Source organism: Oncorhynchus gorbuscha, unplaced genomic scaffold, assembly GCF_021184085.1.
Source record: "Oncorhynchus gorbuscha isolate QuinsamMale2020 ecotype Even-year unplaced genomic scaffold, OgorEven_v1.0 Un_scaffold_5585, whole genome shotgun sequence".
In the NCBI taxonomy this organism is placed as follows: Eukaryota; Metazoa; Chordata; class Actinopteri; order Salmoniformes; family Salmonidae; genus Oncorhynchus; species Oncorhynchus gorbuscha.
The window spans coordinates 1-25,473 of NW_025749356.1; the positions used below are offsets into that span (position 1 = coordinate 1).

Below are 25,473 nucleotides of genomic sequence, written 5' to 3' on the forward strand. Positions count from 1 at the left end.
ACCATAGATGTGCCGTCAGTCAAAACACCTCAAAACGAGACACGTATCAAGAAGAAGATTAAACTAATTTAAAGGAGCAACCTACGATTCCCCACATTGCAGCTTCTTGTCATTGTTCATCTCATCATCTCCTGTCCGTCCAGAATCTATCTGTCCGTCCAGAATCACAACAACCGACTTCTGCCCCATGGATGCACATCGTTTTCATCATGTCAGTTAACCAGTCGAACTCTAACCTTAAATTAAGACTAAAAAACACTTTTTTTTAAAGAAAAAGCGTCTCGTCCTCTAGATTATGTCACGTTAGAAGCATCGCCTGAAAGACGCACATCGCCATCTGCTGACTGGAGTGGGTACAGGAATTGTTTAATTAATTTTTAAAAATTCTTTCAAAAGTTTAATATTATATTGAGACTTAGAAAGACAAGTTTTTGTTGATCGATAAGTGAGGATTTAAAATAAACTTCACATCTGTATTCAATGCAAATTCAGTCAAATAAACAACTAGCTCTGATTTATTCAGTCAACAGATAATATCAAAATAAACAACTCTATACTGCATCTACATAGTGGATGGGAACATTAATGTTTTTCATGTCAACAATTAGCTCTATACTGCATCTACATAGTGGATGGGAACATTCACGTTTTTCATGTCAACAACTTATCCATGTTGTTATAAAAAACACCACCACATTGTCATTGTCCTTTATCTTGACGTGTCTAGTAAACAAATGAACAAAATTACTAAATTTCAAGAGGTTTCAAAGTTCAAAATCAAGAAATGCTCATTCTATTAATTTATTCAATAATTTGCATGGTGCAATATCTAAATCGTGTAATACAGCCAGATCACATCACATTCAAGAGGATCAACATTAGAATCAAGAAATCCAAAACTCCATTAATCTATATAATAATATCCCCAAATTATAATGAACAACAGAGGGTTTACAGTTGTATCCATTAAAGTCTATAATCAAAACAAAACTCCAAATTGTGTTTCATCTGATTTTAGATCAGGGCTCAGGTCTCCAGATAAACATTTAAACAAAAGTAGGTCTATTTTGTTAATGATTTCATATAAATAATAGGATTTCATTTGGCAAAAACAAAAACCTCAATTCTCAGGACAAAAACACGAGTCAGAACACAGCCTCTCTATTCTCTCATGTGATTTCAGGTCCTCTGACTGGGAAAATGTCTTTCCACAATAAGAGCACTGGTAGATGTATGCTTATTCAGATGTCTTAAGTTGGTAAAACTCTTTCCACACAGGGAGCATTGGTAGGGCTTTTCCCCTGTGTGTATCTTTTCATGCTTCTTCAGGCTACTTAAGCGGGTAAAATGCTTTCCACACTGGGAACATTGGAAAGGCTTTTCCCCTGTGTGTGTCCTCTCATGCTCCTCCAGGCTCCTTAAGCGGGTAAAACGCTTTCCACACAGGGAGCATTGGTAGGGATTTTCCCCTGTGTGTATCCTCTCATGCTCCTCCAGGCTCCTTAAGCGGGTAAAACACTTCCCACACTGGGAACATTGGAAAGGCTTTTCCCCTGTGTGTGTCCTCTCATGCGTCATCAGGCTCTTTAAGCGGGTAAAATGCTTTCCACACTGGGAACATTGGAAAGGATTTTCCCCTGTGTGTGTCCTCTCATGCGTAGTCAGGCTCCTTAAGTGGGTAAAATGCTTCCCACACTGGGAACATTGGAAAGGATTCCCCCCTGTGTGTGTCCTCTCATGCCTCTTCAGCCTGCTTAAGCAGGCAAAACGCTTCCCACACTGGGAACATTGGAAATAATGTGTGTGTATCCTCTCATGCGCCTTCAGGTTGCTTAAGCGGTTAAAACACTTTCCACACTGGGAACATTGGAAAGGCTTTTCCCCTGTGTGTATCCTCTCATGCCGTTTTAGGTCCCCTGATTGGGAAAATCTCTTTTCACAGTGGGAGCAGTGGTGTTGTCTCCCTGGTTTGGGCGTCTCTGGGTCTGGTTCCCCTGAAGGACTCTTTCTGCTGTCAGAGTGAGAGTCTGGTCTCTCTCCTGTCAAAGACAAACAGATGATTTAGTTAAATACTTAATAGAGACCTGAATAAAACTTCTACATGATAAAACTGGCTCCATGTTAGAGGAGGAGCCTGGTGAAGAGCTCCGGTCTGAGAAACTGACTGATGCTGCTTCCTCTGTGACATCGCTGCCCCCTCTGTGACATCGCTGCCCCCTCTGTGACATCGCTGCCCCCTCTGTGACATCGCTGCCCCCTCTGTGACATCGCTGCCCCCTCTGTGACATCGCTGCCCCCTCTGTGACATCTCTGCTCCCCTCTGTGACATCGCTGACCCCTCTGTGACATCGCTGCTCCCCTCTGTGACATCGCTGCCCCCTCTGTGACATCTCTGCCCCCTCTGTGACATCTCTGCCCCCTCTGTGACATCTCTGCCCCCTCTGTGACATCTCTGCTTCCTCCTGTGACATCGCTGCCCCCACTGTGACATCGCTGCCCCCACTGTGACATCGCTGCCCCCACTGTGACATCGCTGCCCCCACTGTGACATCGCTGCTCCCTCTGTGACATCGCTGCTCCCCCTGTGACATCGCTGCCCCCTCTGTGACATCGCTGCCCCCTCTGTGACATCGCTGCCCCCTCTGTGACATCGCTGCCCCCTCTGTGACATCGCTGCCCCCTCTGTGACATCGCTGCCCCCTCTGTGACATCGCTGCCCCCTCTGTGACATCGCTGCCCCCTCTGTGACATCGCTGCCCCCTCTGTGACATCGCTGCCCCCTCTGTGACATCGCTGCCCCCTCCTTTTAAACTACTGCCCAGCCTTTCTGAACTGTCTGACTGAACAACACCTTATCATCTGAATCTGTGGAAGACCATCACCAAGACCAGCCAGATCTCTACATGTATTTTGTTAGTTTTGGCAGTTTGAGATTGTCTTTGTAATGAAAAGTGTTGTATATAATACATTATAATTACTAGGGGTCTGTAATTTTGTATCATAGGTACACTTCAACTGTGAGACGGAATCTAAAACAAAAATCCAGAAAATCACATTGTATGATTTTTACGTAATTCATTTGAATTTTATCCTTGTGATTGGGTAACTCCTACCAGTAATCTGCCCTCCTCTTTCCAGAATTATCCATCCCTGTGATTGGGTAACTCCTACCAGTAATCTGCCCTCCTCTTTCCAGAATTATCCATCCCTGTGATTGGGTAACTCCTACCAGTAATCTGCCCTCTTTCCAGAATTATCCATCCCTGTGATTGGGTAACTCCTACCAGTAATCTGCCCTCCTCTTTCCAGAATTATCCATCCCTGTGATTGGGTAACTCCTACCAGTAATCTGCCCTCCTCTTTCCAGAATTATCCATCCCTGTGATTGTAACTCCTACCAGTAATCTGCCCTCCTCTTTCCAGAATTATCCATCCCTGTGATTGGGTAACTCCTACCAGTAATCTGCCCTCCTCTTTCCAGAATTATCCATCCCTGTGATTGGGTAACTCCTAATCTGCCCTCCTCTTTCCAGAATTATCCATGATTGCCCTACCCTCTCCTCTTTCCAGAATTATCCATCCCTGTGATTGGGTAACTCCTACCAGTAATCTGCCCTCTTTCCTCCATCCCTTTCCAGAATTATCCATCCCTGTGATTGGGTAACTCCTACCAGTAATCTGCCCTCCTCTTTCCAGAATTATCCATCCCTGTGATTGGGTAACTCCTACCAGTAATCTGCCCTCCTCTTTCCAGAATTATCCATCCCTGTGATTGGGTAACTCCTACCAGTAATCTGCCCTCCTCTTTCCAGAATTATCCATCCCTGTGATTGGGTAACTCCTACCAGTAATCTGCCCTCCTCTTTCCAGAATTATCCATCCCTGTGATTGGGTAACTCCTACCAGTAATCTGCCCTCCTCTTTCCAGAATTATCCATCCCTGTGATTGGGTAACTCCTACCAGTAATCTGCCCTCCTCTTTCCAGAATTATCCATCCCTGTGATTGGGTAACTCCTACCAGTAATCTGCCCTCCTCTTTCCAGAATTATCCATCCCTGTGATTGGGTAACTCCTACCAGTAATCTGCCCTCCTCTTTCCAGAATTATCCATCCCTGTGATTGGGTAACTCCTACCAGTAATCTGCCCTCCTCTTTCCAGAATTATCCATCCCTGTGATTGGGTAACTCCTACCAGTAATCTGCCCTCCTCTTTCCAGAATTATCCATCTGCCCTCCTCTTTATTATCCATCCCTGTGATTACCAGTAATCTGCCCTCCTCTTTCCAGAATTATCCATCCCTGTGATTGGGTAACTCCTACCAGTAATCTGCCCTCCTCTTTCCAGAATTATCCATCCCTGTGATTGGGTAACTCCTACCAGTAATCTGCCCTCCTCTTTCCAGAATTATCCATCCCTGTGATTGGGTAACTCCTACCAGTAATCTGCCCTCCTCTTTCCAGAATTATCCATCCCTGTGATTGGGTAACTCCTACCAGTAATCTGCCCTCCTCTTTCCAGAATTATCCATCCCTGTGATTGGGTAACTCCTACCAGTAATCTGCCCTCCTCTTTCCAGAATTATCCATCCCTGTGATTGGGTAACTCCTACCAGTAATCTGCCCTCCTCTTTCCAGAATTATCCATCCCTGAATTATCCATCCTGCGAACTCCTACCAGTAATCTGCCCTCCTCTTTCCAGAATTATCCATCCCTGTGATTGGGTAACTCCTACCAGTAATCTGCCCTCCTCTTTCCAGAATTATCCATCCCTGTGATTGGGTAACTCCTACCAGTAATCTGCCCTCCTCTTTCCAGAATTATCCATCCCTGTGATTGGGTAACTCCTACCAGTAATCTGCCCTCCTCTTTCCAGAATTATCCATCCCTGTGATTGGGTAACTCCTACCAGTAATCTGCCCTCCTCTTTCCAGAATTATCCATCCCTGTGATTGGGTAACTCCTACCAGTAATCTGCCCTCCTCTTTCCAGAATTATCCATCCCTGTGATTGGGTAACTCCTACCAGTAATCTGCCCTCCTCTTTCCAGAATTATCCATCCCTGTGATTGGGTAACTCCTACCAGTAATCTGCCCTCCTCTTTCCAGAATTATCCATCCCTGTGATTGGGTATCCACTAACTCCTACCAGTAATCTGCCCTCCTCTTTCCAGAATTATCCATCCCTGTGATTGGGTAACTCCTACCAGTAATCTGCCCTCCTCTTTCCAGAATTATCCATCCCTGTGATTGGGTAACTCCTACCAGTAATCTGCCCTCCTCCTTTCCAGAATTATCCATCCCTGTGATTGGGTAACTCCTACCAGTAATCTGCCCTCCTCTTTCCAGAATTATCCATCCCTGTGATTGGGTAACTCCTACCAGTAATCTGCCCTCCTCTTTCCAGAATTATCCATCCCTGTGATTGGGTAACTCCTACCAGTAATCTGCCCTCCTCTTTCCAGAATTATCCATCCCTGTGATTGGGTAACTCCTACCAGTAATCTGCCCTCCTCTTTCCAGAATTATCCATCCCTGTGATTGGGTAACTCCTACCAGTAATCTGCCCTCCTCTTTCCAGAATTATCCATCCCTGTGATTGGGTAACTCCTACCAGTAATCTGCCCTCCTCTTTCCAGAATTATCCATCCCTGTGATTGGGTAACTCCTACCAGTAATCTGCCCTCCTCTTTCCAGAATTATCCATCCCTGTGATTGGGTAACGGCTTTAATGAAGTGGAAGCTGCATTCATGTAGATCAGGTTGTCCTTCCTGTGGTATTATTGATCAGTTGTCATTCCTGTGGTATTATTGATCAGGTTGTCCTTCCTGTGGTATTATTGATCAGGTTGTCATTCCTGTGGTATTATTGATCAGGTTGTAACTTCCTGTGGTATTTTCAGGTTATCATTCCTGATTGGTATTATTGATCAGGTTGTCCATTCCTGTGGTATTATTGATCAGGTTGTCCATTCCTGTGGTATTATTGATCAGGTTGTCCATTCCTGTGGTATTATTGATCAGGTTGTCCATTCCTGTGGTATTATTGATCAGGTTGTCATTCCTGTGGTATTATTGATCAGGTTATCATTCCTGTGGTATTATTGATCAGGTTGTCATTCCTGTGGTATTATTGATCAGGTTGTCATTCCTGTGGTATTATTGATCAGGTTGTCATTCCTGTGGTATTATTGATCAGGTTGTCATTCCTGTGGTATTATTGATCAGGTTGTCATTCCTGTGGTATTATTGATCAGGTTGTCATTCCTGTGGTATTATTGATCAGGTTGTCCTTCCTGTGGTATTATTGATCAGGTTGTCCTTCCTGTGGTATTATTGATCAGGTTGTCATTCCTGTGGTATTATTGATCAGGTTGTCATTCCTGTGGTATTATTGATCAGGTTGTCATTCCTGTGGTATTATTGATCAGGTTGTCATTCCTGTGGTATTATTGATCAGGTTGTCATTCCTGTGGTATTATTGATCAGGTTGTCCTTCCTGTGGTATTATTGATCAGGTTGATCATTCCTGTGGTATTATTGATCATTCCTGTGGTATTATTGATCATTCCTGTGGTATTATTGATCATTCCTGTGGTATTATTGATCAGGTTGATCATTCCTGTAGTATTATTGATCATTCCTGTGGTATTATTGATCATTCCTGTTGTATTATTGATCAGGTTGTCATTCCTGTGGTATTATTGATCAGGTTGTCATTCCTGTGGTATTATTGATCAGGTTGTCATTCCTGTGGTATTATTGATCAGGTTGTCATTCCTGTGGTATTATTGATCAGGTTGTCCTTCCTGTGGTATTATTGATCAGGTTGTCCTTCCTGTGGTATTATTGATCAGGTTGTCCTTCCTTCCTGTGGTATTATTGATCAGGTTGTCCTTCCTGTGGTATTATTGATCAGGTTGTCCTTCCTGTGGTATTATTGATCAGGTTGTCCTTCCTGTGGTATTATTGATCAGGTTGTCCTTCCTGTGGTATTATTGATCAGGTTGTCCTTCCTGTGGTATTATTGATCAGGTTGTCATTCCTGTGGTATTATTGATCAGGTTGTCATTCCTGTGGTATTATTGATCAGGTTGTCCTTCCTGTGGTATTATTGATCAGGTTGTCCTTCCTGTGGTATTATTGATCAGGTTGTCATTCCTGTGGTATTATTGATCAGGTTGTCCTTCCTGTGGTATTATTGGGAAGATAACAGTTTAATGTGGCTCTATACTCCACTACGTATTTATCTGGACAGGGAAGATAACAGTTTAATGTGGCTCTATACTCCACTACGTATTTATCTGGACAGGGAAGATAACAGTTTAATGTGGCTCTATACTCCACTACGTATTTATCTGGACAGGGAAGATAACAGTTTAATGTGGCTCTATACTCCACTACGTATTTATCTAGACAGGGAAGATAACAGTTTAATGTGGCTCTATACTCCACTACGTATTTATCTGGACAGGGAAGATAACAGTTTAATGTGGCTCTATACTCCACTACGTATTTATCTAGACAGGGAAGATAACAGTTTAATGTGGCTCTATACTCCACTACGTATTTATCTAGACAGGGAAGATAACAGTTTAATGTGGCTCTATACTCCACTACGTATTTATCTAGACAGGGAAGATAAGTTTAATGTGGCTCTATACTCCACTACGTATTTATCTAGACAGGGAAGATAACAGTTTAATGTGGCTCTATACTCCACTACGTATTTATCTAGACAGGGAAGATAACAGTTTAATGTGGCTCTATACTCCACTACGTATTTATCTAGACAGGGAAGATAACAGTTTAATGTGGCTCTATACTCCACTACGTATTTATCTAGACAGGGAAGATAACAGTTTAATGTGGCTCTATACTCCACTACGTATTTATCTAGACAGGGAAGATAACAGTTTACTGTGGCTCTGTGTTCCACTACATATTTATCTAGACAGGGAAGATAACAGTTTTATGTGAATCTATACTCCACTATTTTAGATTGGAGATCAAATGTTTCATATGAGACAAAGGAACAGAATGTCACCTTTTAGTTGAGGGTATATTCACACATATCAGTTTTACCATTTAGAAATAAAATATCTAGTCCCTACATTTGAATGCCTCATAAGTATTTGGACAAAATTCACTTATATGTGTATTAAAGTATTTGATCCCATATTCCTAGAACACAATGACGACATCACAATGACTACATCACAATGACTACATCACAATGACTACATCACAATGACTACATCAAAGCTTGTGCAAACTTGTTGGATACATTTGATGAAGAGGGGAAGGTTCGAGGTCAGTATTAAGGGAGGAAGAAAAGTGTATGGCCCGTATTATTTAGTGTCCAGTAAAGTGCAGTAAAGTGCAGTAAAGTGATCACATTTGCAGTTTATTTTGGTTGTGTTTCAGATGATGTTGTACCCAATAGAAATGAACAGTAAATCATTTATCGTATCATACGAGTCACACAAGAATAGAATATGTTTCTGAACACTTGTATATTAATATGGATGCTAACATGATTAGGGATAATCATCAAAGAATCATGAATAATAATGAGTGAGAAAGGTACAGCCATAAATACCATACTCCTTATTGGTACTTAAACGTTTTATATCTCCACTGTCCTAATAAACAGATAGGGGAGAGTAGCTGAGGGTTTGAACAAATGGAACATCTCTAATTCATAGACAGGTTATGGTTGCAAATTATGGTTTTAAAACCGTTTTGAGTCAAATACAGTGTTTGTTTACATTTTCATTGTTTACAAGCTTATATTTGGGGTTCTGGTGAGGAGCACATTTCAGTGTAATGTCCCTTTGGCTCTAAAACCACACATTAGTTCAACAACTGCAGAGTTTCTGGCCGTGTTTTTAAGACAGTACTCACTGGTGTTACTCAGATCTTCAGTCTCCTCTTCCTTTCCGTCATCTCCCAAAACATCCTCCTCTTCTTCTTTCAAGGTGACAGCCTCCTCTTCCTCCCTTTTCATTCTGAAAACTTCTACTTCCTCTTCTTCCACTGTGACAGCCTCTATCCCCTCTTCATCTTTCACTCTAAAATGTTCTGTCTCTTCTTTCACTATAACATCATCCTCTTCTTTCAATGTGATACTGATGGCCTCCTCTTTAATTCTGAAAGCTTCTTCCTCTCCATTTACTGTAACATCCTTCTCTTCTTTCATGACAATGTTCAGCCCCAGAGCTTCTTTCTCCGTCCAGCAGACCTCTTCTTTAACAGGAGGGTCGTTCAGTGAGTTCATGGTCGGGCTAGTAGCATTAACGATAAGCTTAGTGCTCGACTCAGTATAATTAACACATTTGTACATTTAACAAGCAAATTACTTTAAGTTAAATAGATAATAAAGAGAATTGAAAAAACACCGAGATCAATATTCACAAAAATGATCTAAAGAGCTTTAATGTTTTCGTTTGTATTTTGGCTACCAGGCTAAAGAGGTGGTTGAATGAGTCAGTATCCGTGTTGGTGAAACAGCTTCCGGTGTCGTTTGGTCCACTAGATATGACGTCACCATCTGAAGGTCGCATATCGCCGTCAGCTGACTGGAATGGGTAACGCAGTTTAGAAAAATATTCACTACATTGTTTATTAATTTAAAGATGAGCAAATATGTTTTGTCTGACTTCTTTACAGCCAATACATTCGTCTATGCAGACCTGTAGCTACATGTGAATATGTACATTATGAATATATACTGTTAGAATAGTTTAATGTAGACCTATAGCTACATGTGAATATGTATATTATGAATATATACTGTTAGAATAGTTTAATGCAGACCTATAGCTACATGTGAATATGTACATTATGAATGCAGACCTATAGCTACATGTGAATATGTACATTATGAATGCAGACCTATAGCTACATGGGAATATGTACATTATGAATGCAGACCTATAGCTACATGTTAATATATACTGGTAGAATAGTTTAATGCAGACCTATAGCTACATGTGAATATGTACATTATGAATGCAGACCTATAGCTACATATGAATATGTACATTAGGAATATATACTGTTAGAATAGTTTAATGCAGACCTGTAACTACATGTGCATATGTACATTATTAATATATACTGTTAGAGTAGTTTAATGCTGTAGCTACATGTGAATATGTACGTTACGAATACACGAGGATACATGAGGTGATAATAGTTTCGTGTAGCTCAGTTGGTAAAGCATGGCGCACACAACGCCAGGGTTGTTGGTTTGATACCCGCGCGGGACCAGTACGAAAATTTATGCACACGCTAATGTAAGTCGATCTGCGTCTGCTTAATGAGTAACATGTTAAACAATTAAGACCTAATTCAGGACTTAACTCCAGTCTTGACCGTATAATGTCAGTTGCAATGCTACCGAGGTGGCTGACTAGCTGTTGTTGAAGAAGAAGCGTCCTGTCTACTAGATTACACGTCACGCTATAATATATATTTTACTCAACTGCGTTTTACTCCAGTCAGCAAAAAGCATTGTGGGACTTTAAGGCCATGCTGCTGATGTGACGTATAATGCTGTTTGTTCTTATAGGTAACCATATCGTGATTACAATTAGCTTACTAAGTCTTTAACCACACTGTATTGTTACACTGGTGAGTTAAAACTCATGCTTCCTACACTTTAACTTGGTATCTGAAGATAAAATATACATTTTACTCAACTGCGTTACCCACTCCAGTCAGCAGATGGCGGTCTGGGAATTTAAGGCGATGCTGCTGGTGTGACGTATAATGTAGTGGACGGAACTCTTCTTTCATCAGCAGCAACAGTTAGTCAGACACCTCGGTAGCTTGATAGACAAAATAAACGAACCAATAAACCGCTTTAGACGTTTTCGTGTATATTACACACAGTTTTTTTTAAACACACTTCTGTCGTCTAGTTAGTTATCCACTTTAATGTCATATTTGCAGTGTTGTTGTTATTACTCAGCTAGCGGGCTGGTTAAGTTAGCATTAGGCTAGCTAGCTAACATCTCTGACCATGAGTTCACTGAGCTGCTCTCCTCCTGATGAAGAAGAGGAGGTCTGCTGGACGGAGAAAGAAGGTCTCGTGAAAGAGGAAGAAGAAGCTGTTACAGTAAAAATAGAAGTAGAGGGTGAAGCTGTTATAGTGAAAGAAGAAGAGAAAGACATTACAGTGAAAGAAGAGGAAGACTCGTTCAGAGTGAAAGAGGAAGAGGATGTTACAGTAAAAGAAGAGGAGGAAGACTCGTTCAGAGTGAAAGAGGAAGAGGATGTTACAGTAAAAGAAGAGGAGGAAGAGAGAGAGGATGCAGTTTATGGAGTGAAAGAGGATGAGGAAACTGGATATCTGGGCCCCGTTTCCCAAAGTTATCTTAAGGCGTCTAGACATGGTTCTACAGATGGAGTTAGCCGTGAAATGCTTTTGGGAAACCGGGGCCTGAAAAACACTAGTAAGTACTGTCTTAAAAACAGAGGCATAAACTCTGCAGTTGAACTGGTGTGTGGTTTTAAAAGGGAAATGCTTTTAAATTATTTATTTATAGCCATTGATTTTTGAAGATTATAAACTGTGTGGTTCCCGCCCTGAATGCTGATTGGCTGACAGCCATGGTATATCAGACCGTATACCACGACAACTTTTTACTGTTCTAATTACCTTGGTAACCAGTTTATATGGATAAGGCACGTCAAGGGTTTGTGGTGGATGGAAACCAACACAGTGGTGGAATTACAGCTTTGTTATTGGTTGAACTGCAGATTGGTTGAAACGATGTAAATGTAAACCAACACTGTGTAGCTTCAAAACGTGGTTAAAACTAGAATGTTAATATATCGTGGATGATAATTTTAGAGTAGTTACATTTCTCCAGCCACATCCATCATCATCTCATTACCTAAACAGCGGTGGAATGTGGAATCACATCATCACATCATTGTTACATCATAAACGTTTATGAAGTGGCGGAATGACGCTTTATTGTTTGAGCTGCAGAGTGGTTGGTTGATTTGATTGTGGCTTTTGGGGGGGGGGCAGAGTGACATCTTTGTTATTGAACTTCTACAGGAAAAACTGTCCCAAAGTCTGGACAGTTGCTGCATCCCAGAGATAAAAATGTAGCGTACTTTTGTTTTTATATCCAGTGTTTTGCATTAATTCCAGACTCTTTCAACTTGCAACAAAACAATTTATGAAATCTAAATCGGCAAAACGTTGTTTAACCCGGGTCAAGTTTGGTTCCTGTGCCTGTTCTCCCAGACACTCTAGAAGACAACCAAACCTGTTTCATCATTCTACATTACATATTGGCTACGCAACACGTCAATTATCCCACGAAGGTCAACCACCATCACTCATCCCCAACCACCATCCAATTATCCCGAAGGTCAACCACCATTACTCACCAATCCCACAAAGGTCAACCACCATTATCCCAAAGGTCAATATATCAATATAATATTACTCAATAATACATATAACCACAAGGTCAACCACCATCACTCACCAATTATCCCTCCATAAAGGTCAACCACCATTACTCACCAATTATCCCACAAAGGTCAACCACCATTACTCACCAATTATCCCACAAAGGTCAACCACCATTACTCACCAATTATCCCACAAAGGTCAACCACCATTACTCACCAATTATCCCACGAAGGTCACATCCACCTCATTACAGATATACATCCATAACTACTCATTTCCTCAAGCAGATATACTCCATCCATAACTAGTGGTTTCCTCATTACCACCATCACATCCATAACTAGTGGTTTCCTCATTAGCAGATATACTCCATCCATAACTAGTGGTTTCCTCATTAGCAGATATACTCCATCCATAATTAGTGGTTTCCTCATTAGCATGTGCAGCCAATGTGATTTATAGGATATTTATTTTCATCAGGATATTTTCAACCTGTGTTCAACTTTTTTTTGTGAATTTTACCCCAATTTCGTTGTATCCAATTGTTAGTAGCTACTATCTTGTCTCATCGCTACAACTCCCGTACGGGCTCGGGAGAGACGAATGTTGAAAGTCATGCGTCCTCCGATACACAACCCAACTAATCCGCACTGCTTCTTAACATAGGGCACATCCTGGGGAAACACCGTGCACCTGGCAACCTTGGTTAGCGTGCACTTCGCCCGGCCCGCCACAGGAGTCGCTGATGCGCGATGAGACAAGGATATCCCTACCGGCCAAACCCTCCCTAACCCGGACGACGCTAGGCCAATTGTGCATCGCCCCATGGACCTCCCGGTCACGGCCAGCTGCGACAAATATGGCTATTTTTGATCGCTTGACTGTCTTAAGACAATAGTCAATGAAGTTTGTAAAATCATTTAAACATTTAAACAGACATCAATTGTTGTTCAACATCCTGGGCATCACCTTTTAGCTGAAAATAGAATTCATCCATGATGTCATAATGATAGTTTAACCAGGTTTCTAGGATATATAGTATATTCTAGAATTCATCCATGATGTCATAATGACAGTTTAACCAGGTTTCTAGGATATATAGTATATTCTAGAATTCATCCATGATGTCATAATGATAGTTTAACCAGGTTTCTAGGATATATAGTATATTCTAGAATTCATCCATGATGTCATAATGATAGTTTAACCAGGTTTCTAGGTAAATGGGTATTTCTATAGTGGACTTCTGCTGTTGTGGGCCTTTAACCATCTGTCTGACTTTGTCGTTCACACAGGAGAAGGATGTGACTATCGGGGAGCCTCAACAACAGCATGATGCTGAAGAGACAGAGAAGAGTCTCTCCACATCAGAACACCTCAAACACCAGCGGAGACACACAGGGAAGAAACCTCACCGCTGCTCTGACTGTGGGAAGAGATTCCCCTCTTCAGCTGACCTTAAAAGACATCTGAGAATCCACACATGAGAGAAACCTAATAGCTGTGAGCAATGTGGGAAGAGTTTTGTTACATCTAGCTGTCTGACCATACACCAGAGAATACACATTGGTGAGAAACCTTACCACTGCTCTCACTGTGGAAAGAGTTTTGTTATCTCAGGAAATTTAACATCACACCAGAGAACACACACAGGAGAGAAGCCTTATAGCTGTAATCAATGTGGGAAGAATTTCTCTCACTCAGGCAACCTGACTATACACCTGAGAATACACACTGGAGAGAAACCTCACTGCTGCTCTGACTGTGGGCAGAGATTCATCTTTTTAGCAGATCTTAAAATACATCAGAGAATCCACACAGGACAAAAACCTTACCACTGCTCGGACTGTGGAAAGAGTTTTGTTTCATCAAAACATTTAAAATCACACCAGAGAACACACACCGGAGAGAAGCCTTATAGCTGTGATCAATGTGGGAAGAGTTTTGTTACATCTAGCAGTCTGACTATGCACCAGCGGACACACACAGGAGAGAAACCTCATAGCTGTAGTCAGTGTGACATGAGATACTCTGATAAAAGATCTCTGATTAAACACCAGAAAATACATGAAGGAGTTGTTTCATGATATCAATGAAATAATGTTACAATGTAGAATGTTTTAACATTGTAGTAGGAGTATTTTAATGATGTCACAATGTAGAATGTTTTAACATTGTAGTAGGAGTATTTTAATGATGTCACAATGTAGAATGTTTTAACATTGTAGTAGGAGTATTTTAATGATGTCACAATGTAGAATGTTTTAACATTGTAGTAGGAGTATTTTAACGATGTTCTGTTGATTGAAGTGTCATGTGGATATGAGCCTCATCAGGGGAAAAATCCAGGCTCTGTATTGAAAGATTATTATTTAACCAAAAACGTGTTGCGTTACACTTACCTCGGTGGCAACCCACTTGAATTCAAATGCATCACTTCAAAATGTAGCTAGCTGTTGTCTACAAGTTGTCCTCTAACCAGTGATGTACACATTATTCCCAGATTCCGTGTGGTGTTTGAGCTGTTAGTTTATTTTTGGAGACATATAATTGAAACGCATCCCTCCAAAATGTAGCTGACTGTCTTCTGCAGGTTGTCCTCTAACCAGTGAGGCAAAAGATATCTCCCATTTTCAGGTGTTTTGTTTAGTTGTGTAAGTAGGGACGGAGCATGGAGGCGTCGTTGTGTTCTTTGTCACATGAAGTCCCCCTTCATCTGCACCAGTTGTTCAGTTTGCCTCTGCATTGTAGCAGGAAGAGACTGCTATGGGACATGGCACAGGCAGCAAAATATTATGTTCTAATTTATTTCAGGAGCTTGTTTAAAAAGATACAAGTAATATGATTATTGTGGCAGTCTCTACAGGGATCTGTCCAAGGCCAGTCTCAGTGATTTATTGATATTTGTCAAAACAACAGTGTTTCTGGTGCTTGTGCAGTTTATAAGGAGCTTGTTTAAAAAGGATACAAGTAATATTGTGGCAGATGTTTGTGCACATTTTATGTTTAGGTTTTCAATACATCTCAAACTGTTTCTGCATATTGGTGATTGATATGGACACGTTAAAACTGTTTTGACATTGGGGCTATCCCATCTAGCAAAATGACTTTGAAAACAAGACTATCCCATCTAGCAAAATGACTTTGAAAACAAGACTATCCCATCTAGCAAAATGACTTTGAAAACAAGACTATCCCATCTAGCAAAATGACTTTGAAAACAAGACTATCCCATCTAGCAACATGACTTTGAAAACAAGTCCAATGTACATTTGGTTTTGTCCAATCTACCTTCGGTTTCGGGATAGTATAATAAATTGGTCTATAATACATTTTATAAACAAATCTACATCACTCCAGTATTTCTTGACTACATCCAAGTGCTAATTGTCTTAATTCCTACTACTGAAGAAGCATGACTCAAATCACCTCATATTTCAAACATTCAGCCTGACAACAGATACATGTTTTATTATTCCATGCTGTAGTATCTGGGATCTACATCTGTTTATAGTAGTTACTGTGCTGTTACTAAGCAGTAATGCATTACGGCAGTGTTACGTTACTTCACCTAATAGGAAATGCACATGCGCACTGGGGTGCCGGGAACAAATATTACGCCTCACCATGAAGTGAATTATTGCGAAGCGAAGGAGTGTACATTCTGTTTTGATATTTCAGCATATTTACAATTCATGTAAAATGTTGTAATCATAAATATTTATGCTACCAACTGAAAAAATGTTGGTACAATTATGTTGTTTACAAACGATGTTGTAAAACAAGCTTATATTTTTTCTATTGGATATTACACCCAGTCCGTACTATTTTAATCAACGTCACTTCCTTAGATCATTAGTCTTTCAGTTTTTTAATCCTCTTATGTTTGTTGTGGTGTAAATATTTCCGTTTTTATTTTCATATAATTTATTAGTTTTCCCTGTGAAGCGCACTGCGTTGCATCTGTGTCTGAAATGTGCTTCATAAATAATGCTCGGTTTGAACATATCGTACAACAAATAAACCCAATGACCGACCAATCAACAGACTCAAAAACCAATGACCGACCAATCAACAGACTCAAAAACCAATGACCGACCAATCAACAGACTCAAAAACCAATGACCGACCAATCAACAGACTCAAAACCAATGACCGACCAATCAACAGACTCAAAACCAATGACCGACCAATCAACAGACTCAAAACCAATGACCGACCAATCAACAGACTCAAAACCAATGACCGACCAATCAACAGACTCAAAACCAATGACCGACCAATCAACAGACTCAAAAACCAATGAACCCAATGACCGACCAATCAACAGACTCAAAACCAATGACCGACCAATCAACAGACTCAAAACCAATAAACCCAATCAGACCAATCAACAGACTCAAAAACCAATGACCGACCAATCAACAGACTCAAAAACCAAAAACCAATGACCGACCAATCAACAGACTCAAAACCAATGAACCCAATGACCGACCAATCAACAGACTCAAAACCAATGAACCCAATGACCGACCAATCAACAGACTCAAAAACCAATAAACCCAATGACCGACCAATCAACAGACTCAAAACCAAAACCAATCAACAAACAAAACCAATGACCGACCAATCAACAGACTCAAAACCAATGAACCCAATGACCGACCAATCAACAGACTCAAAAACCAATGACCGACCAATCAACAGACTCAAAACCAATGACCGACCAATCAACAGACTCAAAAACCAATGAACCCAATGACCGACCAATCAACAGACTCAAAACCAATGAACCCAATGACCGACCAATCAACAGATCAAAACCAAGACAATCAACAGACTCAAAACCAATGACCGACCAATCAACAGACTCAAAACCAATGACCGACCAATCAACAGACTCAAAAACCAATGAACCCAATGACCGACCAATCAACAGACTCAAAACCAATGACCGACCAATCAACAGACTCAAAACCAATGACCGACCAATCAACAGACTCAAAACCAATGAACCCAATGACCGACCAATCAACAGACTCAAAACCAATGACCGACCAATCAACAGACTCAAAACCAATGACCGACCAATCAACAGACTCAAAACCAATGACCGACCAATCAACAGACTCAAAACCAATGACCGACCAATCAACAGACTCAAAAACCAATGAACCCAATGACCGACCAATCAACAGACTCAAAACCAATGACCGACCAATCAACAGACTCAAAACCAATGACCGACCAATCAACAGACTCAAAACCAATGACCGACCAATCAACAGACTCAAAACCAATGACCGACCAATCAACAGACTCAAAACCAATGACCGACCAATCAACAGACTCAAAACCAATGACCGACCAATCAACAGACTCAAAACCAAAACCCAATGACCGACCAATCAACAGACTCAAAACCAATGAACCCAATGACCGACCAATCAACAGACTCAAAACCAATAAACCCAATGACCGACCAATCAACAGACTCAAAAACCAATGACCGACCAATCAACAGACTCAAAACCAATGACCGACCAATCAACAGACTCAAAAACCAATGAACCCAATGACCGACCAATCAACAGACTCAAAACCAATGAACCCAATGACCGACCAATCAACAGACTCAAAAACCAATGAACCCAATGACCGACCAATCAACAGACTCAAAACCAATGACCGACCAATCAACAGACTCAAAACCAATGAACCCAATGACCGACCAATCAACAGACTCAAAACCAATGACCAATCAACAACTCAAAACCAATGACCGACCAATCAACAGACTCAAAACCAATCAACAGACTCAAAACCAATGACCGACCAATCAACAGACTCAAAACCAATGACCGACCAATCAACAGACTCAAAACCAATGACCGACCAATCAACAGACTCAAAACCAATGACCGACCAATCAACAGACTCAAAACCAATGACCGACCAATCAACAGACTCAAAAACCAATAAACCCAATGACCGACCAATCAACAGACTCAAAAACCAATAAACCCAATGACCGACCAATCAACAGACTCAAAAACCAATGAACCCAATGACCGACCAATCAACAGACTCAAAACCAATGACCGACCAATCAACAGACTCAAAACCAATGAACCCAATGACCGACCAATCAACAGACTCAAAAACCAATGACCGACCAATCAACAGACTCAAAACCAAAACCCAATGACCGACCAATCAACAGACTCAAAAACCAATGAACCCAATGACCGACCAATCAACAGACTCAAAAACCAATGACCGACCAATCAACAGACTCAAAACCAATGAACCCAATGACCGACCAATCAACAGACTCAAAAACCAATGAACCCAATGACCGACCAATCAACAGACTCAAAACCAATAAACCCAATGACCGACCAATCAACAGACTCAAAAACCAATGACCAATCAACAAACTCAAAACCAATGACCGACCAATCAACAGACTCAAAAACCAATGACCCAATGACCGACCAATCAACAGACTCAAACCAATGAACCCAATGACCGACCAATCAACAGACTCAAAAACCAATGAACCCAATGACCGACCAATCAACAGACTCAAAACCAAAACCAATGACCGACCAATCAACAGACTCAAAAACAAAAACCAATGACCAATCAACCCAATGACCGACCAATCAACAGACTCAAAACCAATGACCGACCAATCAACAGACTCAAAACCAATGACCGACCAATCAACAGACTCAAAACCAATGACCGACCAATCAACAGACTCAAAACCAATGACCGACCAATCAACAGACTCAAAACCAAAACCAATCAACAGACTCAAAACCAATGACCGACCAATCAACAGACTCAAAAACCAATCGACCAATCAAAGACTCAAAAACCAATGAACCCAATGACCGACCAATCAACAGACTCAAAACCAATAAACCCAATGACAGACCAATCAACAGACTCAAAAACCAATGACTGACCAATCAACAGACTCAAAACCAATGAATAAACGACCAATCCAAAGACTCAAAACCAAAAATGACCGACCAATCAACAGACTCAAAACCAATGACCAATCAACAGACTCAAAACCAATGACCGACCAATCAACAGACTCAAAATGCAGCCACCAATCAACAGACTCAAAAACCAATGAACCCAATGACCGACCAATCAACAGACTCAAAACCAATAAACCCAATGACCGACCAATCAACAGACTCAAAAACCAATGAACCCAATGACCGACCAATCAACAGACTCAAAACCTATAAACCCAATGACCGACCAATCAACAGACTCAAACCAATGAACCCAATGACCGACCAATCAACAGACTCAAAAACCAATGAACCCAATGACCGACCAATCAACAGACTCAAAACCAATAAACCCAATGACCGACCAATCAACAGACTCAAAAACCAATGAATAAACATGTCCAAAGGCAACAAAAAATATCTTGGTCCATGAATAGTATCTTAGTATGAATAACAGTATAAATGCAGCCACTGGTAAAATAGTGCATGATATGTAAGTTTACTATCTCTTTTCAACCAACAATGCTGCCTGGTGTTTGGAAGTTAGGGTAAGGCCATGAGGAAGGGGAAGGATTCCTGAGGATCGTTTTTATCTGTCCTAACTGCTGCCTGGTGTTTGGAGTTAGGGTTCGTGAGGAAGGAAATTCCCCGTCCTGTCCTGGGACTGCAGCCTGGTGTTTAAGAAGGCCGTCAGTACAAAAACATTGCATCTGTTTCATCTGCTCTTCCAAGGTCTCAGAATGCACACTTTTAGTTTTTTAACTATCTAAATATTCTTGGGGCGGTTATTTGGACTTTCGCCGTGTGATGGTGAAGGGCTAACAGTCGAACAGGGAGAAGGTTCTGAGAATCCCTGTCTAACAGTCGGACAGGGCGAAGGTTCTGAGAATCCCCGTCTAACAGTCGGACAGGGCGAAGGTTCTAAGAATCCCCGTCTAACAGTCGCACAGGGCGAAGGTTCTGAGAATCCCCGTCTAACAGTCGCACAGGGCGAAGGTTCTGAGAATCCCTGTCTAACAGTCGCACAGGGCGAAGGTTCTGAGAATCCCTGTCTAACAGTCGCACAGGGAGAAGGTTCTGAGAATCCCTGTCTAACAGTCGCACAGGGAGAAGGTTCTGAGAATCCCCGTCTAACAGTCGGACAGGGCGAAGGTTCTGAGAATCCCCGTCTAACAGTCGCTTCCCCAATCACTTATGTCCAGTAACCTTCAGAAATATTCGTTTGGAGGGATTCCCAGACTATCTTTTTTATCTGTCCTGGCCACTATATAGTCGGGGCTGTTGGCCTGTGCTAAAGCTGTGCTAACATAGTGTTAAAGTATATGCTCCACTAGACTCGCTCCGCGTTCGTGTCCCTAACTAGAGAATGTGTTTACAGGGCCGTGGTGGCATTTTCCCGGGAGATATCATGTATGCAACATCCTGTATATTTGGTGTAGAGAACAAAGGCAGTGAATTCAAACAACAGGAGGGGATGTCGAGACATTTTGTCTACAACGGGGGGGGGGCATCGGGCGCTGATTAGAGATAATGTTTAACCCCGGGGTGGGGGGGGCATCGGGCGCTGATTAGAGATATCAATGTTTAACCCGGGGGTTTAACCCGGGGTGGGGGCATCGGGCGCTGATTAGAAGTATCAATGTTTAACCCCGAGGTGGAGGGCAGATATCTGGACATGCTGTATTGTAACGGTTTTGACTTGAGGTTATTATTTATAGGGGTGCCAGGTAGGTTGTTCCTACCAGAGAAAACATGGGTTTCTCCTTTTAGTTTTTTGTGGGAATGAGTCTCATCTGGTCCGTCAAGTCTACACCAATACAAAGGACTCATGTAAAAGTCAGGATGGAAATAAACTTTTCATAAACCCTTAAAACATTGAAAAGAACTTCAAAAACAATTATATTCTGTTGCGTGGGTTGTATTAGCAACATCAAGGATTACGCACACATATAATATAACACAATGAGTTCTGGTTCCTCCAGAAATGTCCTGTACCTCGGGCCTAAAAAGAGTCCAGCCCGGTAAAGGAGTTCAGTGAACTCAAGTGACTTGTCCCGCAATGTTTGTCCGTTCATTCCGTGCAGCGTAAACCCAGTATTAAACATACAATCAATATAACAATTATTTTACCACAGAACTTTAGAGCGTATCAACTCTTAATTAAGTCCTCAACTACAACTAACTACATAAATCACAGTATACATCACATCCAAACAAATTAAATACCGTATACAAAAAGGTGGTGGTCAGTCAGACAATCCAATCCGCCAATAGATCTCCAGCGGAGAAAGGCCACGAAGAACGGAGAGGTGTAGTCCAGGGACGCAAAGAGTGGATCCGATCCTGGGTAAACTCTCTTAGGCAACAAAACAAACGGAATAGAGAAGCTTCGGAACTGAGGGTTGAACACATCCTCATGCACGTTTCCATCACAACCCCACTTTTGCGCAGCTGATGCTGGCTATTTAATTGGGAATTAAAGGGAAAGCGCCCTATTGGAAGGAGCTGCACTGAGACGGTTCAGAAAAATTCAGGGCCGTCACAGTATGCATGATAGTGCAAACCTTGGTTTTAAACGATCTTCTACAGAGATAAAGTGCTCTGAGTGCGTATGCCTGGGCAATGTAATAATTCAACATTTTTACCCCCCACACACGCAAACATTGGTAATCAGTGTATCAGGCTCCTGTGGCGCAATCGGTTAGCGCGTGGTACTTATACAGCAGTATGCAGCGAAGCAATGCCGAGGTTGTGAGTTCGAGCCTCACCAGGAGCATGTACTTTTCTTGAACCCTCTGCCTGTCTATTTATTGTCCAGAATAGGAGCATTTTTAAATCCATTTAGGAGGACATTACATAGGTATGTCATTGAGATAACAGGTCAGAGTGGCGGCACAGCTAAATTCCTTTTATTTAATTCCACATTTTTTAGTACAAACTTTTTAAAGACATGTTAGAATGAATTACCAAATTTGACTAATATTTAAACATGCATCACGAGTGTTTTATGTAAAAACATTGGAGGCCTACAGTTGTACATCATTACAAACTTTAATAACCAGTGATGTTTATAACATAACATTGTAGGAAAGACTATAAAAGACAGCTTCCCCTTTCGTTAAATGGTGAGATACATTTTTAAAACCATTTATTTAATTAAAAATATTTAGTACATTATAATTCAACATTTTTTAAACTATTTCTTACAGATAAAGGGCCCGGTTAGCCCTGACCATTATCCGTTTCCAATTCACCATCACAAAGACGCTTGCCTGCTCCATCAAAGCTCTGTAAGTTTTCCCTCCATGGGTAGATCATCCATCCGGCATGTAAATCCTGGGTATGCCCACAGCATTAATGAATAAGATGGGCAGAAACTGTTTAGCCATAAGTAAAGGCCTTTCATAAAGAGGCTGTCATGATTGACTGTGACAAATATTTAACACGTATTGCTTGTTACAGAATACTACTGTTGTACATTGAATATCCCCTAGCAGAGGGAACTCAACAGTGTGTTAGGCAGTGTGTTAGGCAGTGTGTTAGGCAGTGTGTTAGGCAGTGTGTTAGGCAGTGTGTTAGGTGTGTGTTAGGCAGTGTGTTAGGCAGTGTGTTAGGTAGTGTGTTAGGCAGTGTGTTGGGCTGAGAAACATTATTTAGATGCTGTTTTATTGTTGTTGAAAACTGGAAATGGACACAATGCCAAGGGACCTTGTTTCTAACACACACACACACACACACACACACACACACACACACACACACACACACACACACACACACACACACACACACACACACACACACACACACACACACACACACACACACACACACACACACACACACACACACACACACACACAATCACCCTCCCAGACATTCCTGCTTCATAGATAGCAACCATAAGGACAATTAAACTGGGGGTGTGGGGCCATACTCTTTCAAAAGTTCAAACACAGAACCAGCTAGCTAACATAGCATCCCTTTGTTATAGCCAAGTGTTTGAGTAGGCTAAACTAGACAGCTGCATTTGCTAGCTAAGTAAGTGAAACTGACAGTGTAAAATAAATGAAGAAATATCTCTCTCTCGCTTCTCCTTCATTTTGGAATAAAAATAATTTGTTCAAAACTGTTCAACTATTGTCTTTTTCTCTCTTTGAGTCAACTCCTCACCACATGTTATGCACTGCAGTGCTAGCTAGCTGTATGTTTCAGTACTAGATACATTCTCTGATCCTTTCATTGGTTGGACATCATGTCAGTTCATGCTGCAAGAGCTCTGATGGGTTGGAGGATGTCCTCCGGAAGTTGTCATAATAACCGTGTAAGTCTATGGAAGCCTTGAGAACCATAATCCTCCTAGGTTTTGTATTGTGGTCAATGTACCCAGAGGAGGATGCAAAATAGTATGTTTTAATCAATTATTTGGTGACGTGATTATATTTAGTATAGTTTTATCTAAAAAGGATAACTTTTGAGATGTTTTAAATTTTTTATTTTTAATAAAATAACTTCCTCCTTTGAGGAGCCTCCCCTTCCTCCTCTGAGGAGCCTCCACTGCACCCAAATGACATCCAGCCAACTTGACACAATTGTGGGAAGCATTGGAGTCAACATGGGCCAGCATTCCCGTGGAAAGCTTTCGACACCTTGTAGAGTCCCACGCCCCGACGAACTGAGAATGTTCCGAGGGAGAAAGGGGAGGGTCCAACTCCATATTAGGAAGGTGTTCCAAATGTTTGGTATAATCGGTGTATACCGAACTGAACAACCGAACTGACATCATATTCATTAAGTACCACCGCATATGTTCAATTGATCGGATTACCAGAATATAGTTAATTTCCCCCCACCTTCTGATGTTCCCAGAATCTCTATGTTAACCAAAGGGTTTTCTAATGTCACATCAGTAGGGTAGGGAGAGGAAAAAGGGGGGAAGAGGTATTTATGACTGTCATAAACCCCCCCCAGGCCAACATCATGACACCTACATATCAATTCATACACACAAACTATATAGGTCAAATAGGGAGAGGCGTTGTGCCGCGAGGTGTTGCTTCATCTGTTTTTGAAACCAGGTTTGCTGTTTATTTGATCAACATGAGATGGAAGGAAGTTCCATGCAATAAGGGCCCTATATAATACTGTACGCTTATCTTGAATTTGTTCTGGATTTGGGGACTGTGAAAAGACCCCCGGTGGCATGTCTGGTGGGATAAGTGTGTGTGTCAGAGATGTGTGTAATTTGACTTGTAAGAACGTTGATGATGATCTGTACATTACAGGAACACCTGTGATGACAAAAGTACAATGATTCATGTTTTGCTTGAGATAAAGAATCAGTGGTGGACACCTGGCAAGTGCATGAAAAGGTCAACTGTACAAAGTCAGATGTCTGTGTGTTGAAACTATATTTTAGGTAACAGATGGATAAAGGGAACTAAGAGTTCCTGTTGATACTATGTTCCAGTCTTACATGATAGCAATAAGGGGAAGAGTCATTGGGGGACTAACTGCCAATAACGCAATAAGCTGAACTCCGCCTAGCAGACATCTTTGTATTAGCAACTATTAATTATGAGCTTATATGGTATTAAAGTTATCAGCAAACATGGACACAGGCTGTGTTTAATGCCAGTGGCAGGTCATTGGTAAAAAAAAGCAAACTGTGAAGCTCCCACATTCTTCTTATTATCTATTGTTCTCAACCAATCATCAGTCATTTGTGTCAGTGCAGTACATGTTGAGTGCCCTTCTCTATAAGCATGCTGAAAGTCTGTTGTTAATTTGTTTACAGAGAAATAGCATTGTATTCGGTCAAACACAATTTTTCCAACAGTTTGCTAAGAGCTGGCAGCAAGCTGATAGTTCTGCTGTTAGAACCAGTAAAGGCCGCCTTAACCACTCTTGGGTAGCGAAATTAATGTGGCTTCCCTCCAGGCCTGAGGACAAAGACTTTCCTCTGGGCTCAGATTAAAAATATGACAGATAGGTGT

At 41.3% G+C, this 25,473-nt stretch overlaps 2 protein-coding genes and 1 non-coding gene across 3 annotated transcripts; 2 read left to right on the top strand and 1 right to left on the bottom strand.

Moving 5' to 3' along the window:
• Positions 1-499: 499 nt before the first annotated feature.
• On the bottom strand, positions 500-9,944 carry LOC124029120 (zinc finger protein 501-like). The gene is made up of 2 exons (XM_046340950.1): positions 8,906-9,944; positions 500-2,039 (listed from the first exon to the last, which is right to left on the bottom strand). Exons 1-2 carry the CDS (start codon positions 9,342-9,344, stop codon positions 1,180-1,182), a joined length of 1,299 nt encoding a protein of 432 aa, XP_046196906.1. The 5' UTR covers positions 9,345-9,944; the 3' UTR covers positions 500-1,179.
• Positions 9,945-10,790: 846 nt separating this feature from the next.
• LOC124029122 (cilia- and flagella-associated protein 251-like) lies at positions 10,791-15,694 on the top strand. The gene is made up of 2 exons (XM_046340951.1): positions 10,791-11,460; positions 13,736-15,694. The coding sequence occupies exons 1-2, from the start codon at positions 11,028-11,030 to the stop codon at positions 13,774-13,776; spliced, it is 474 nt and encodes a 157-aa protein (XP_046196907.1). The 5' UTR covers positions 10,791-11,027; the 3' UTR covers positions 13,777-15,694.
• A 6,465-nt stretch (positions 15,695-22,159) lies between these two features.
• Positions 22,160-22,253, top strand: trnai-uau. Its single transcript has 2 exons — positions 22,160-22,197; positions 22,218-22,253. It is a non-coding gene; the product is annotated as a tRNA-Ile (tRNA).
• The last annotated feature ends 3,220 nt before the right edge of the window (positions 22,254-25,473 follow it).

Coding starts and splice junctions, on each gene's coding strand:
- LOC124029120 (XM_046340950.1), bottom strand. CDS start 9,344: ATGTACAAATGTGTTAATTATACTGAGTCGAGCACTAAGCTTATCGTT. Junction 2,040..8,905: donor TGAAGATCTGAGTAACACCA/GTGAGTACTGTC, acceptor TGTCTTTGACAG/GAGAGAGACCAGACTCTCAC.
- LOC124029122 (XM_046340951.1), top strand. CDS start 11,028: ATGAGTTCACTGAGCTGCTCTCCTCCTGATGAAGAAGAGGAGGTCTGC. Junction 11,461..13,735: donor CCGGGGCCTGAAAAACACTA/GTAAGTACTGTC, acceptor TCGTTCACACAG/GAGAAGGATGTGACTATCGG.